This window comes from Barbatula barbatula, assembly GCF_947034865.1.
Source record: "Barbatula barbatula genome assembly, chromosome: 3".
Classification (NCBI taxonomy): domain Eukaryota; kingdom Metazoa; phylum Chordata; class Actinopteri; order Cypriniformes; family Nemacheilidae; genus Barbatula; species Barbatula barbatula.
The window spans coordinates 2707227-2724401 of record NC_136764.1 but is presented as its reverse complement, the minus strand read 5'-3'; the positions used below and the strand labels follow the sequence as shown (position 1 = coordinate 2724401).

The 17175-nt window shown below is 43.2% G+C and overlaps 1 protein-coding gene across 1 annotated transcript in view; it reads right to left on the bottom strand.

The window, feature by feature from the left end:
- Positions 1–17175, bottom strand: part of LOC306891677 (NLR family CARD domain-containing protein 3-like) — a 269541-nt gene that overhangs the window by 239316 nt on the left and 13050 nt on the right. Inside the window, exons 7-11 of the mRNA XM_079452137.1 lie at positions 16713–16917; positions 14857–16624; positions 14367–14540; positions 13457–13630; positions 12363–12536 (exon numbers count right to left, since the gene is read on the bottom strand). Of these exons, the coding sequence (XP_079308263.1) occupies positions 12363–12536; positions 13457–13630; positions 14367–14540; positions 14857–16624; positions 16713–16917 (2495 nt within the window). The remainder of the gene's footprint in view (positions 1–12362; positions 12537–13456; positions 13631–14366; positions 14541–14856; positions 16625–16712; positions 16918–17175) is intronic.

Below are 17175 nucleotides of genomic sequence, written 5' to 3'. Positions count from 1 at the left end.
CTGATGTCAAGCTTTATTGACGCATTGAAAAACAACTTTGCCACTAGGTTTGGTAATTTCAGCATCTCCAGTGAAGTGATGAGATTTGTGAAGGACCCTTTCTGTGTTAATGTTGAGACAGACTTTGCATTGAAAGGAAAGGAGGTGGTATCATCTTTGGATGAGGGATCTTTACAGCTAGAACTCATTGACATTCAGTCGTCAGATGACTTGCGACAGTCATTGCAGCAGGCAGGTTTTGAAAAATTCTGGACCCATTTAGTCAGCCAAGACAAATTTCCACACTCAAGAGGTCTTGCACTTTTTCTTCTGACAATGTTTGGCTCAACATACACATGTGAGTCATCATTCTCACACATGAATGCCATTAAAACTCACAATCGCATATCACTCACTGACCAGCATCTGCAACACTGCTTGCACATTTCACTGACAACATATACACCTGACTTCACTGCTCTTGCTAAATCAAAAAAATGCCATTTCTCTCATTAGATGGCAAATGTTGGCAAACTACATACAACGTAACATGTTGTTTATTTTTTAACTATAATGTTTTTCATGTTTTTTGCCAGTTTGTTGTTGGTTTTATTGTTCCATTTGTTGGTGTTGAAGTCATTTGTTAGTTATAGCCTATGAATGTAATTCTAAATATCATGGAAACATTTTTGTCATATTGTGTTGATGAACAAGGCCTAAAGGTCAATGCTATGTTCGATAATTGTGTGTGTGTGTGTGTGTGTGTGTGTGCGTGCGTGCGTGCGTGCGTGCGTGCGTGCGTGCGTGCGTGCGTGCGTGCGTGTGTGCGTGCGTGAGTGCGTGTGTGAGTGTGCGAGTGTGTCATTATGTCTGAGCTCTTTCAAGGCTCCTCCTCTTTGCCATATTCTTAATGACTGTTCTGCATATGAAGGGAGAGACTCTAATTAATACAAGAATTATGATGGTTATTCATCTGTATCTGTGTCTGGCCCTGATGACGTAATAAAAAATGGATTAACAACCGATTATTTTTTACTCCACTTATTTTTGTTGTCTTGATAAAAGTATGTTTAGCTGTTTGTATAGTAATGAGCGACTTTAAATGGTTGAAATATGAATCATTTTATAAACAAGCGCGTATGTAAAGTAAATCTATGACGCAATCGTAACACAGCAATAGCATCGTGAGGCGTTGGCGACCTCTACTGGAGACTTTACTCAACGACACGTCACTCGAGTCGAGCCGGTTCTGACAGGACTTGTTTCGCTTCAGTTTCGGTCTGTTACTCTGTGAACTGCAGCTAAACACTTCAGACAAACACCAACTTAAACATTCTTACGTGTTAACACGCGACATTCACCTTTACACGACGATTATATAAGAAATCATGTCTGAGGTAAATATGAGAATTAGTTCCCTTTCGAGAGCGGTCACTTCGACATTGCGGAGACCGCATATGAAACTCCTCCTCTTTTTTCACTTTTCCTGAAGTCCTATAGGATAACGCCAGTTAAAAAACTGGCCAATTGTCGCAAGACATGCACAGTATGCAAATACTGACGAATCTAGACAGTATAAATACAGTGCATGAGACGACAATACCTCAGAATCTTCTTTTTCACGCTGCCATCGTTGAAGACGCAACTGGATACTTCTTTCACCGCATCCGATGGCTTCTTTCTGTCGTCTCTGCGCGGGCCCCATTGGCCCGCAGGATACTCACGAGCACTGCATTGCCTGCCTGGGCCTTGCCCATGCGGAGGATGCACTCTGCGAGTCCGATTGCGCGCACTGTGCGGACCTGCCGGCGCGTGTTTTGAGGACTCGCAGGAACATTGCTCGTGGACTCTTAGGGTCGAGGCTCACCGCCGCCAACGAGCCGCTGGTGAGTCCACCCACTCCACGAGGTGGCGGCGACGACCCGGCTCCGGGCCCCCGTCCTCTGCTGTCACCTCATTCCCCAGTCGACGAGGTCCTTCGTCCTCCGCCTTCCATCGCGGACGCCGTTTCCTTCGGCGTCGAGGAGGACGATGACTCCATGTCCATATCAGCTTCGGACAAGGACTGGGCAGGATCGGAGCGTGATCGTCCCGATCCGGAGAGCACCCCGGACCTCCACGAGGAGTTCGTCAGGGTTCTCGAAAAAGCTGTAAGCGAGCTCGACATCACCTGGGATCCACCTGAGATGCCGGCGAAGAGTAAGCTCGACTCCTGGTACTTTCAGGCGAGTCGCCGCCAGGCCACGTCGAAAAGGAGTTCGCCGTTCTTCCCAGATGTCCACGAGCACGTGGTGAAGACGTGGTCAGCACCTCAGTCGGCGCGCGTCCACGCTGCTACGCCGGCCATGTTTGCCCACGTGGTCGGGGCCGAGGCCCACGGTTACGTGCGCATGCCACCCGTCGAGGAGACCCTCGCCGCTCATTTGTGCCCTTCCGCCACCTCGCTGGGCTCGGACCCAGGCCTGCCCTCGAAGCCGTGCAGGTTTACCGCCCATCTCGCTGGTAAGGCATACGCGTCCGCTGGCGAGGCCGCCTCCGCCTTGCACACTATGGCGGTGCTGCAGGTGTTCCAGGCAAAGATCCTTCAGTCGCTGGATAGCGGCAGCCTGGAGACGGACGCTACACGGGATCTGAGGGCAGCGACCGACTTCGCGCTGATGGCTACGAAACGCACCGCCCAGGCTATCGGCAGATCTATGGGGTTTATGGTCGTCCTCCACCGTCATCTGTGGCTTACGCTGGCGGATCTAAAGGACGCCGATCGTAAGTCCCTGCTCAACGCGCCGATCACTCCCTCCGGCCTCTTTGGTGACGTCGTGGAGTCGGTAGTAGAGCGTTTTGGTGAGGCGCAAAAGCGCGCCAAGGCCATGAGTCACGTGCTGCCTCGACGCTCTTACCAACCGTCTCCGAGAGCCCGCTCTTCATCCGCGCCTCACTCCTCGCAGAGACCCGCCAAACAGCACGCGGCTCCCGCACCGGCTAGTCGAGGTCGCGAACCGGACGTCCGTCCTAAACAATGGGCGGGCCCAGCAAAGAAGAGGTACGGGCCGAAGAGAGGTCCACGCCACGACGGCGGAGCGTCATCGGCTGCCAAGCCGTCGTCCTGACGGACCTGGGAAGAGGAGGAGAGAGTCTGTGAGCGTGCCGGCGGACCCAAAGCGCCGCTGTTTGCAACAGTTTTCCCCCGCGGTTGCGGGCGATTATTGCAATGTTGTAAGTGTTGTTTGTGTGAATGCAATAAAAACACATACCTGTTCACAGAAGGAGCTTTTTCCCCCTCACACACACAATGCTGCGTCCCTTGCCCTGCCACGGTGCAGCGCGAAGCCGCAGCTAGTCACAACTATAACCAGCATTCCCTCGTCCACGGACGCTCCCGTGGACGAGGGACCGCTGGAGTCTCACGTGCGAGATATTTTCCCGCCAGTGCATTTAGCCTCGCTGGGCCAGCGCGCTACCCTAAACGGTCCGATGACGGTAACCCCCGATCAGATTCGGCTGTTATGTCTGTTTCTGGACGCGTGGAAAGCCATCCCAGGCATCTCTCTTTGGCTGCTAAACGTGATAGAACACGGGTACTCCCTGCAGTTCAGGCGCAGACCTCCCCGCTTCAGCGGTGTGGTCCCGTCGCTTACGTCAGCGCAAAACGCACCTGTGCTAAGGCAGGAAATCCGCAGCCTGCTCGCGAAGGGAGCGATCGAGCGTGTCCCCCCGAACGAGCGGGAAAGCGGGTTTTACAGCCGGTATTTTGTAGTGCCCAAGAGAGATGGTGGTCTGCGTCCGATTCTGGACTTGAGACCCGTCAACCGAGCGCTTCACAAGCGAGCGTTCAGAATGACAACTCTAAAACAGATCCTGGCACAAGTGCGTCCCGGGGACTGGTTTGTTTCCGTAGATCTGAAGGATGCGTACTTCCATGTTCAGATAAACAAGCGCCACCGAAGGTTCCTGCGATTCGCATTCGAGGATTCAGCGTACCAATTTGCCGTCCTCCCATTCGGGCTGGCATTAGCTCCGCGCACATTCTCGAAGTGCGTGGACGCGGCGCTTTCCCCTCTCAGAGCGAGCGGAATGCGCATTCTCAATTATCTGGACGATTGGCTGATTTTAGCCCACTCTCGGAAGGCGCTAATCGGTCACACGCAGATGCTGCTTGGTCACTTGGCATCCCTGGGGCTGCGCGTGAACATGCAGAAGAGCAAACTCACGCCGAGTCAGTCTATAACGTATCTGGGGGTATGTTTCGACTCAGTGGAGATGCGCGCTCGTCTCTCCCTAGAGAGGACGGAGTCCATCTCTTCAGCTCTACATTTGCTCAGGCTGGGCCGGTCTGTTCCCCTGAGGGAGTTCCAGAGGCTTTTGGGTCTCATGGCATCGGCGTCGGCGGTCTGCCACCTAGGTCTTCTGCACATGCGACCGCTTCAGTTCTGGCTGAAGGCTCGGGTTCCATGGAGAGCATGGTCCTCGGGCCAGGCGCGAGTCCCGGTTACACGCCGCTGCCTCGACGCCCTGAGTCCATGGCGCGACCCGAGCATGTTCAGTCGGGGAGTTCCCCTGGGGCTGGTGACGAGACGCACAGTCGTTACGACGGATGCATCGTCCTCGGGATGGGGCGCGGTGTGCGAGGGCATGCCGGCATCCGGCCTTTGGTCACAGTCTCTGAGGAAATGGCACATAAATCGCTTGGAACTAAAGGCGGTGTCTCTAGCTCTTCATACTTTCCAGTCGAGGCTGGAGCAGAAACATGTTCTGATTCGCACCGACAACATGTCCGTGGTTTCGTACATAAATCGCCAGGGAGGGATCCGTTCCGGAGCTCTTTTCAAACAGGCGGCGGATCTCCTACTGTGGGCGGATCGGCATATACTCTCTATCAGAGCAGCGCATATCCCCGGTCATCTGAACCGCGGAGCGGACATGCTTTCGAGGGAGGGTCTTCAGCACGGGGAATGGAGGCTTCATCCCGACACAGTCCTGTTAATTTGGGAACGCTTCGGGAAAGCGGAGGTGGATCTATTCGCGACAAGCGAGAACGCACACTGCCCGTTGTATTTCTCGCTGATCCACTCCCCTATGGGGAGCGACGCGCTGACGGGGCGTTGGCCGGCCGTTCGGCTTTACGCGTTTCCTCCGGTGAAGATTTTACCCCTAGTGCTGTGCAAAGTCAGAGAGGAGACGGCGTCGGTGATTCTCGTCGCTCCGTTCTGGCCGAATCAACCATGGTTCCCGGACCTGAGGGAGTTGTTGACGGCACCGCCGTGGCGGATTCCCCTCAGGAGAGACCTGTTGTCCCAAGTGAACGGCACGATTTGGCACCCCAGCCCGGAGTTGTGGAACCTTCATGCCTGGCCGCTTCGGGGATTCTAACTGCACTCCCTCAGCGTGTGCTGGATACTATTTCGGAGTCCCGCGCGCCGTCTACCAGACGTTTATACGCTCTAAAATGGGGGGTGTTTGCTAAATGGTGCAGCAGCAACAATATCGACCCGGCGTCTTGCCCCGTGTCTGATATTTTGTCTTTCCTGCAGCACAGGCTGGACAGCGGCGGCCTCCCGTCAACGCTGAAGGTTTACGTAGCGGCCATCGCCTCGTTTCGTTCCCCGGTTGATGGGCAATCGATTGGTAGGCACATGCTGGTGGTCAGATTCCTCAGAGGAGCGAGGAGACTTTTCCCCCCGCGAACCCCTTCGGTGCCACCTTGGGACTTAGCACTGGTGTTGAAGGCTCTCTCTTCTCCCCCCTTTGAGCCTTTGGACGCGGCTTCGGTAAGAGAGCTCACTCTAAAAACCGTTCTCCTTCTCGCCCTTGCTTCGGCTAAGCGCATAGGGGATTTGCAAGCGCTCTCAGTCGGCGCTGATTTCATTCGTTTTGGGCCAGGCGACTGCAGCGTCACTCTCCGGCCAAAATCGGGTTATGTGCCGAAGTCCATGTCTACCCCTTTTAGAGCTCAGGTCATTTCCTTGCCCGCCTTGTCTTCCGAGTCGTCAGACCCACAGGATGCTGACGCTCAGAGAGCGGTATGCCCGGTAAGGGTATTGCGGGCTTACATAGATCGCACGGCCGGGTTTCGGCAGTCGGAGCAGCTCTTTATTTGTTTTGGTGGGGGTACTAAAGGCCGGGCTGTCTCAAAACAGAGGCTCTCTCACTGGGTAGTGGACGCTATTACCTTGGCGTACGAAAGCCAGGGTCAGAACTGCCCCTTCGGTATCAGAGCTCATTCGACTAGGGCTATCGCCTCTTCGTGGGCCTGGTCTAGGGGCACATCTATTCAGGACATATGCTGTGCAGCTGGCTGGTCTTCTCAGAATACTTTCGCCAGGTTCTACAGATTGGATGTGTCCTCGTTGGCTTCTCAAGTCCTCTCGGTGAGTGCTGATTAAGCTTATCTTCTACCTTGTAATGTATTGTGCTACACAGTTGTTGCCGCATTGCTGTTTACACTGTGCTTGGTGTACTTATATTCGCTATTATATCGCCCGGGTTTCCGTGCTGGTTCTACTGCTGTGGTGTCTGCCCTGTTCAGCGCAGCCCGCTGCATTCGTTGGGTTTGGATATGCAAATTCGACAAAAGACCAATCTAGCAGTTCATTGGCGTGCTCAGTGATCTAGCAGCTCATAGGCCGGTTTCAGCCAATCAGCGGTTAACGCTTGGGGCAACCTCGCGAATGGTTGGTTTGTCTGCTCCGCATACTGTGTACGTGTTATCCCAGTTATCGGGCTGTTTTTGCTAGCTCTCACGGCGGGATTGTACTACCGTTCCATATGCGGTCTCCGCAATGTCGAAGTGACCGCTCTCGAAAGGGAACGTCTCGGTTACTTTCGTAACCTCGGTTCCCTGAGAAGCGGGAACGAGACATTGCGGAGAACGCCGTGTTCGCTGCTTATCTCTGGTCAAGCGTTCTATCGTAGATTCTGAGGTATTGTCGTCTCATGCACTGTATTTATACTGTCTAGATTCGTCAGTATTTGCATACTGTGCATGTCTTGCGACAATTGGCCAGTTTTTTAACTGGCGTTATCCTATAGGACTTCAGGAAAAGTGAAAAAAGAGGAGGAGTTTCATATGCGGTCTCCGCAATGTCTCGTTCCCGCTTCTCAGGGAACCGAGGTTACGAAAGTAACCGAGACGTTTTGTTGGTCCTGCAGAGACATGGATTGGTTTCACTGTAATAACTGTTTTCTGAGAAGAGGGAAACCATTTGTAGTGTCCAGCTGTGGTCATATATTCTGTCAGGACTGCATGAATACAAGTGACACGTTTTATTTATGTGTTAAAATGATTTTATATTTATTAAAGAATCAATATTATATTAACACATCATGTGAACGCTTACAGATAGTAATTACACTTACAGGTTTTTATTTATCCAAGCAAAGTTTGTTCGCGATGTGAACCGAAACTAGTCCATTAGTTTAGTCCATAGACAAAATACTGCTGTGAGATGAATGAGATCTAAATCTCAACACTGAGCAAACTTCAATACTGAAAATGGTCACAAGGTGGCGCACATACACATGACAATCTGAACACATGAAACTAAAGGTTGTCGGTGTTTTAACACGAGGCTCAATATTATGCATGTGAATTATTTTCTTATTGTGACAAATCTTATATTGTTGGAAAGGTCTAAGACTCTATAATAAATATTTCATCACTGTTTTATCAAATCATTTATGTGAGAAGAGTAATTGATTCATAAATGACAAGAGTGTGAATAAGAAACATTTATGTGCAGCTCAATGTCTGGCGGTTCACGTACATTTACTTCAATATTTAGTTTAGTTAACAAACAATAACACTTGTTCTGCCTCTTGTTGTTTAGTACGGAGCACGTGCACTAGTCAATCTAACAATGTTGTTTTGTGGTAAAAGTGTAGTAAGCACTTTTATTTTGAGTATTGAGCACTATTGTCAAAACCATGGTTTTATATTTACCAATGCTATGGCTTTTACAAATCACGATTTACACACAATAAATAATTGAACAAATGTAGCATTTAAATAAAATCGTTGTGTAATAATCATGTAATGTAATTATGTAATGTAGTCCATAATAGAGATTCTTCTGAGGACGTCAGGACTTTAAGATTTCTTGCTTGCCAGACAAATTAAAAGTCAGAAAACAATGTAAAGCATTAAAAAGCATTTAATGTACAAAAAACTGTAATTATATATTTTAAATATTCTTTGTATTTTCATTGTTTATGTTATATGTCTTATTGATTATTTTCAGGAGTTTGCCCTTTGAACATATAAACATGAACAGATGCTCGAGGTTCAGGGAGAAGCAGCAGAGTTTGTGAAGTCCCACATAAAGGAGGAGATATAAGAACCTCATGGTATTTATCAGGCAATATTCATTGGTTTAGTATGTGTGTGTTTTTGTACATGTAAGATTTCTCAGATGAAATGATCTGATTCAATACATTATAAAGTCTCAGTATTAGAAATCAAGAAATCAACTTTTGTACAATAATGACTTATGTGTTTCTTTTTAAGACTCATGTGCAGCTGATGATGACGATGAGCTCATATATTATTTCTTCTTTTCAATGTAATACTGTCAGACCGGATCAGAAACATATTGCCTGTGAACCATAAACTCTTTTGGTGATTCCTTAAATAAAACAATCACGATTTTTCACTTTGGATCATTTCTCAGCAAACAATAGTAACAAAATTAGTTCACATTAAAAAAAATACAATTCAGTTTATGTTTTCTTTTCAGCACCATTACAACAGTCTTCTGTGTCAAATAAACATAATATAGTGTGAATATTATAATATTTATATAAGACGAAATTCAGTATAATTCATGAATCAAGCATGATGTGTGGAGCCATAAGAGGTCAGAACATGAACACAAGTTTGCAGTAAACAGCGGCCTCGCAGTGAATCGTTCAATCCCTCTAAAGTACTTTAAGCTTTTGACTATTTTTCGAAAGTTGTTAATAATTTAATTTGTACATAATAAATGCGTAATACAGTTACTGGAGACTACAACACAAATCTATTTATTCATTATCAGTTGTTTTGAATGTTGTTGCATTTACCTCAAAGTATGTTGTAATATCAAGAGGATTAATAAGAATTATGATTTTTAACAGATTTTACTAACAGATGAAGAAATGGGTTTGCAGCGCTTATTTCTGTATTTACGGTATATCAGCAAAAGCAGGTTTAATGTTCTTCAGAGTTTTTTACATTCAGTTGGCCAATAAGTTTTGCATGGCAGCATATTTGTAGCAATGTTTCTTCCAACACTTAAAATACATTACATGCTAAATAAGTTTCCATCAGCTGAAATCAATGCAATTTGAATTCAATTGAATTTGTGAGAATTACCTGATTTGTTTCTCAGTTTACAAAACGTCATCAACTCGTCATCAGACATATGTGTAAGAAATCATTTGACAGTGTAAAGTGTTTATACTTTTATTTGTGTACAATAACATTGACAACAAAAGTGCATTTATAAAATAAAGAAAATATACAGGGTGCGCTCTCAGCCGTCACTGTCTGTAATATATTTCTGAAATCACATCTCAATATGAAGACTAAAACTCAGTGAATACATCACAGAAACACTCAGATCTGTATACTGTGCTCGGCTATAGATCATTCCACACCACCAATAAAGTGTTTTATGTTATTCGTGTGCATTGTTAGTATTCATATTTATTTACATTATTGCTCAATACTTTGTACATTATATGTTAACAATTATTTACAGTTTTATCAGAATATCACAAATATTCCCAATAGAAAAACACATTGTAAATTCCCCTTAGACATACATTAATTCCATTATTTAAACTACAAATATATTCATTGAGTCATCTCAAACAAATATACAAACACAATAAAACATACCTGCGGTCATAAACAATATGGCAATGAGTGCTGTGTGACATCAGGTTACCATCTAAAAAAATAGCATCACGTCAATACAGTGTTAATGGATTGCCGAACAGCTAGCTCACCACGTGCGGCAGCAGCTACGTTATGCATTTATGTTATGCATTTAACATAACAAACACAATATCACAGCTCGTAGTTCATTAAGACTACCACAAAATTCACTCATCATCATAAACACTCTTACACGGTGATAAGTCAACAAATAAGTGATTATAACAACTTGTATATCCGTTTTAATATCGGAGAAACCTGAAGTGAACTCACCTCAGTCAAATCCAGCATTGCTCTGACTGAGGCTAGCCTTACGCGGCGCAAGTTACGGTCAGATGACGTCACACGCACGCACTGCGCTAACCCGACGCGCAGGCAGAATGAACACAAAACGAAACTCCCAGTAGTACAAAAAGAAATATTTTTGGTGGAATTCATAAGTATACAGATAAACCTGCTACATGTGCTCATGTTGATCATAGTCTGAACCATTTGATAAAGAAATGACCAATAAAACATATGAAGTTTGATCACATTCTTTGTTCTAGTTGCTTCAGAATATTTCAGCTTGATGTCCATTATAGGTGTTTGGTGTTTATCTCTCCAGGTGTGAAACACATCAATATTCATCATCACTTACACTCCCTCACATGTGGAAAAAGACATTATATTGTTTTGGAAATAATGATAAATAAGACACTTTTTAGCGCTTCACAGCCGTCAGCGGTGATGTCACAGTCTTCAGAGAGAAAAAGGCTCAGATGATCTTTACTGAATGAAGGGAATCCTTTCACTCTTCATGTGATTGTTACAGTCCAGGCTCAAAACTGTAAAACATTGAGGAGAAACATCAGATATGATATTAATATTCACTCATCTCAGTCATTATCAACATCATGTCACAATGACTTTATACTTACAAATCATATTAAATTAATCTGAGAGAGAGAACACAATACAAGAAGTGCAGCCACACCAACATTAACATTTCTGTCACTTGTCCACAGTAAATTAATCTACTTAAAAATGTCTCACAACAAATATGTATTTTTGTATATACTGAATAAAACTAGTCCTAAAACGTGTCTAATAAAGATGATTTGGTTGACTGGATACTTAAAGGAACAGTTCACCCAAAAATGAAAAGACTACTATGGGAGTCAATGGTGACCCACAACGGCTGAGTTACAAACTCTCGTGTTTATTTGTGTTCAGCACAACAAAGAAATGTATTCAGGTTTATAACAACTGGTCCCCAAAAAACACAATTATTTAATCATTTACACCTTGTGTCATTCCAAACCTGTAGGACTTTCTTCTGACAAAAGATATATTTAAAACATTTGTCCCCATTGTCTTGTCATTGGTTTTGTATCCATACAATAGAAGTTTATGGCTAACAACAGTTTTCTGTTTTGCAGAAGAAAGTAAGGTTGGGTGGACTTTATTTTCTTAGTTTCTTAATATTTAGCATCTAAAACCAAATTAACAGTTTTTCATCTATTGCACGAGAGCAACAACAACTAAAATAAAACTATTTTAAAGCGTGAGGTCGCTGGTAGTAAAAGAGCAGCAGGTGGATCTCTACAGCAGCTTTACGTTACTTCAGATCTGAAGCGAGTGTACAGACCAAACTTCACTTGCATTTACAACAAGTCCACTGAAAGTGTCATGATCACTAATAGATGAAACAACAGAAACATGTGTCGAGTTTGTTTGTGACGGCCTACGACTTTAGAACAACGTCAATATATTTATCAGCCCACATGACCCGCGACTAGTCGACATCAAGCTTTAAATGAAGAGCCAGAGCATTCATGTCGACTAGTTTGAGCCAAACCCTACAGTGTGGTAATAGTTTATAGAAATAAAAATGATTTAAAAATAATAAAGAACTCACAGTAGTTTCTGTAGTTTACAGTGTGGATCCTTCAATAGATCAGAGAGCAGCTTCACTCCTGAATCTTCTGGATTATTACCTCTCAGATCCAGTTGTGTCAGATGTGAGGGGTTTGATCTCAGAGCTGAAGTCAGAGCAACACAACCTTCAGATCCAATACTGCAGTTAAACAGACTGAAGAGAGAAGAAAATAAATGAAATGACAATAACATTTAGACAATAATTAATAGCACAATTATATAATATAGTTAATTATACTTCATTTAATATATTATTCAATTATTATTCATCAATTAATCAAATAATTTCCCTTTTTACAAGATACAAGTAATAAATTAAATGATTGTAAATCACAATAATATCATGAATAGTTTAATATATTGAAGTTAGTTATTAAAATGATCTCAGTTTGATGATAATTCTGTATGAATCTGAATCAACAGAGAGTCATTGACTGACAGTCACTGTTGAGTCTCTTACATATAAAGATGATTCTGATAAACTTATGAAGACCTTCATTTACATAATACATACACATGTTTAACTTTATTGCTTTAAGGATTTTCTTACTTTAGTGTCTTCAGTTTACAGTTTGTATTCTTCAGTCCATCAGAGAGCAGCTTCACTCCTGAATCCTTCAGTTTATTGTGACTCAGGTTCAGTTCTGTCAGACTTGAGGAGTTTGATCTGAGAACTGACGCCAGTGATGAACAACTTTTCTCTTTCAGATCACAGTCACTCAGACTGAAAGAGAAATAACAAGATAACAGTGAGTCACAATGTTAGTAAGACACTTATGACTGTTTTCTGACTGCATGATGGATCTTTCTGATGTGAATAACGCTGCACTTGCCACAGAGATGAATAACAGGCAAAGCATTAACAGATGGATCTTTAATGATCACTTCTGATCTCATTTCTATGTTTCAGGATATCGTATGAAGCAGCAAGGTGACAGGAACGTGTTGTGGGAACAAGGACAGAGAACCCAAGTGCAGACAGCAAACAAAGTGTGTATAATGATGCTTATTAAAGATCATCTTCATATTTTTGACTGCTGTGTATTTCTTGTATGTTAGATGTTCAGGTGAATCTTTTTGGATTATCTGGATGTCACAGATTTAGCTTCAACCTCGCCGCTGCTTAATAACAATAAACTTCACTGTGACAAGGTGAGACATGTTTTATATTTAATAATGTTTGCTGTTCATTTCATTTAATGTTTGGAGTTTATTTTAGACTCGTACCTGATGAACGTGGTCGTTTGTGGTTGTTATGAAACATCTGTCTGTGTGTTTGAAGCGATTGTCACACACAGTATAAATGACAGATGCTTTAGTAGATATTTGTTGGAGTCGCACTTTTGCTGCAGAGTTAGAGCTTTAAAAAACACATTTTAATGGATATGAGGGTTTGTGTTTGTTATCTGTAAGTCTCTGTGCATGTTCGTGCATTCATTCAGTGTTTTGGATTCTTGTGAAGGATTTGTTTAGATATGATGTGGTATCATTTATGGTGACGTTACTTTGGAATATCGCTGTTGTTTGGCCGGAGGAAATTTTGCCATAACCGAGGTTTTGTTGAAACGCCGCCACTGTCAACTACATCAAATTTACACACGAACAAGAGTGAAACAGCAAATGATAATTTGATCAGTAACTCACAGTAGTTTCTGTAGTTGACAGTGTGGATCCTTCAGTAGATCAGAGAGCAGCTTCACTCCTGAATCTTCTGGATTATTACAGCTCAGATCCAGTTGTGTCAGATGTGAGGGGTTTGATCTCAGAGCTGAAGTCAGAGCAACAAAACCTTCAGATCCAATACTGCAGTAACACAGACTGAAGAGAGAAGAAAATAATGACAATAACATTTAGACAATAATTAATAGCATAATTATTTAATATAGTTAATTATACTTTAATATATTTTTATTATTTCATTGTGGTGAGGAAGGCGGGACGAGAGCTGTGAGGCGGGGCCGGCGGCGTGAATGATAGTTGCAATCAGCTGTGTGCGCACTGGTCCCGCATATCTTACGGAGGAGATCGGGAGTTTAAAAGGACAAGTGTTAGGACTGTTGACGAGAGAGGACCGGGCCAGGACATGTAAAGTTTGTGTCTATGTTTTATGGCCGGCAGTCTATCGTGAGGTGGCTGCCGGTCTCTACTTCCGTGTTTATTGTTTATTTGATTTAATTAAAGTTGTTAAATGTTCGCCGGTTGCCGCCTCCTTCCTTCCCTCTATTGAATCTTGTTACATTCATATATTCAATTATTATTCATCAAATGTATCAAATTATGTCCCTTTTTACATGATACAAGCAATAAAATATATGATTGTAAATCACTGTCATTATACAATAATATCATGAATAGTTTAATATATTGAAGTTAGTTATTAAAATGATCTCAGTTTGGTGATAATACTGTATGAATCTGAATCAACAGAGAGTCATTGACTGACAGTCACTGTTGAGTCTCTTACATATAAAGATGATTCTGATAAACTTATGAAGACCTTCATTTACATAATACATACACATGTTTAACTTTATTGCTTTAAGGATTTTCTTACTGTAATGTCTTCAGTTTACAGTTTGTATTCTTCAATCCATCAGAGAGCAGCTTCACTCCTGAATCCTTCAGATTATTGTGACTCAGGTTCAGTTCTGTCAGACTTGAGGAGTTTGATCTGAGAACTGACGCCAGTGATGAACAACTTTTCTCTGTCAGATTACAGCGACTCAGACTGAAAGAGAAATAACAAGATAACAGTGAAGATATAAACACATCAAGAGATAATGTTTGAACAATGAGAATCATCTGCACAAGAGCTGAAGCAACATCTGCACCTGATAGAGAATCACTGCAAGAACTGAACCCTGACAGACGATTATAAATAAAAAACAAATGAATGAAAATCAGAAAAAAGCCACAAGAGAGCAGCTCTCACTCTATAGATGCAGTGAACAATTCCATCATGTTTTATTGTGTCTCTGTAGGACATTAACTACAGTAATGTGGACTGTTAGATGTTCAGGTGAAACTGCAGGTAAATGACTCACTGAGCTGTTCTGGATGCTTTGATCACTGGCAGAAGCCTCAGAAGACATTCATCTGATCGATCATATTTCCTCAGACTAAACTCATCCAGCTTCTCTTCTGAGTTCAGTAACACAAACACCAGAGCCGACCACTGAGCAGGAGAGAGACGGACTCCAGTAAGACTAGACTCATCTCCTCTGTTCACATATGTTTGTACTTCCTGCACTAGAAAATGATCATTGAGTTCATTCAGACAGTGAAACAGATTGATGGATTTTTCTGGAGAGAGATTCTCTCTGATCTTCATCTTAATGTACTCGACTATTTCCTGTTTACTGTCAGAGCTTCTTCCTGTCTGTGTCATCAGATCTCGTAAGATTGTCTGACTGGACTCCAGTGAGAGACCCAGAAGAAATCTGAGGTAAAGATCCAGGTGTCCGTTCTCACTCTGTAAGGCCTTGTCCACTTCACTCTTCAGTAAATCACTCATGTTTGATCTCAATCCGCTGAAGTTTTCTGATGTTTGCTGAAGAAATGACAGAAACTTGAATAAAGCAGCGAGAAACTCCTGAACGCTCAGATGCACAAAGCTGAACACCTTCCCCAGGTTCAGTCCAAACTCCTCTCTGAAGATCTGAGTACAAACTCCTGAGTACACTGACGCTTCTCTGACATCAATGTCACACTCTCTCAGATCCTCCTCATAGAAGATCAGGTTCCCTTTCTCCAGCTGTTGAAAAGCCAGTTTTCCCAGAGACTCAAGACTCTTTCTAGCCTGCTGAAGATCTACCTCACATTTCCCATCATACTTCTGACTCTTCAGTTTGATCTGAAACATCAGGAAGTGTGTGAACATGTGAGTGAGAGTCTTGGGGATCTGTGCTGGACTCTCTGCTTCACTCAACATTCTCTGGAGAACAGTGGCTGAAATCCAGCAGAAGACTGGGATGTGACACATGATGTACAGACTTCTGGATGATTTCATGTGTGAGATGATTCTGTTGGCCAGACTCTCATCATTGATTCTCTTCCTGAAATACTCGTCCTTCTGAGGGTCATTGAATCCTCGTACATCTGTGATCAGATCAACACACTCAGGAGGAATCTGATTGGCTGCTGCTGGTCGAGAGGTGATCCAGATCAGAGCAGAAGGAAGCAGATTCCCCTTGATGAGGTTTGTCAGCAGCACATCCACTGACGCTGATTCTCTGACATCAAACAAACTCGGATTCTTTGAGAAATCTAGAGGAAGACGACACTCATCCAGACCATCAAAGATAAACACAACTTTATAATCATCAAAGTCTGTCGATCTCAGTTCTGTTGTATCTGTGAAGAACTGATGAAGAAGATCCATCAGACTGATATTTGTCTGTTTGATCAGATTCAGTTCTCTGAAAGGAAGTGGAAATATGAAGTGAAGATCTTGATTTGTTTTTTCTTCAGCCCAATCCAGAATGAACTTCTGCACAGAGACTGTTTTTCCAATTCCAGCGACTCCTTTAGTCAGCACACTTCTGATGGGTTTGTTTAGTTCAGGTGAGACTTTAAAGATGTCATTACATTTGATTTGTGTTTCTTGTGTCTCTGATCTTCTGGATGCCGTCTCAATCTGTCTCACCTCATGTTCATTATTGATGTCTTCACTCCCTCCCTCTGTGATGTACAGCTCTGTGTAGATCTCATTCACAAGTGTTGAGCTTCCTTGACTTGAGATTCCTTCATTCATTCTCTGGAATTTCTCTTTTAGTCTGGATTTGTGTTTCTTCATGTTAAAAGGGGCCAATTCTGTTGTGTAAAGGAAAACAAAATAAGTTAAATGCAGGAAATGACATTAAAAAAATAATCCACAGGAATAAATTCATGAATCTCTTACTGGTCTGTAGTTTGTTAGCGAGGTCTGTCTGCTTCATCTTCCTCAGGACGTTCAGTGTGATCTTCAGAAACATCTCTCTGACTCTGATCTGATCTTCATCATCCTCCTCTTCTCTCTCAGAGCATGATGGGTAATCTGGACTCAGTAGACTCTTGAAGATCTTCAGCTCTTTCTTCATCAGAGAGATGAGTTTGTGCTCAAGCTCCTGAAAACATTGTTCAAACACACATGATTTTGTTTTCTTATGAGGGCAGAAAAAGGTTTTAATGCTCATTTTAGTGAACACAGTTTTTTTTCTAAATAGCTTGAACCTCATTTCATGAAACCTATAACACATTTAAACACTATAAACACACATCAAAACTACAGAAACAAAATCATATTTTCTTTCATTCATATTTTGCCTTCAAACGATTCTCAAAGCATCAAATACACATCAGCATTGATAACACACTGAGATCTA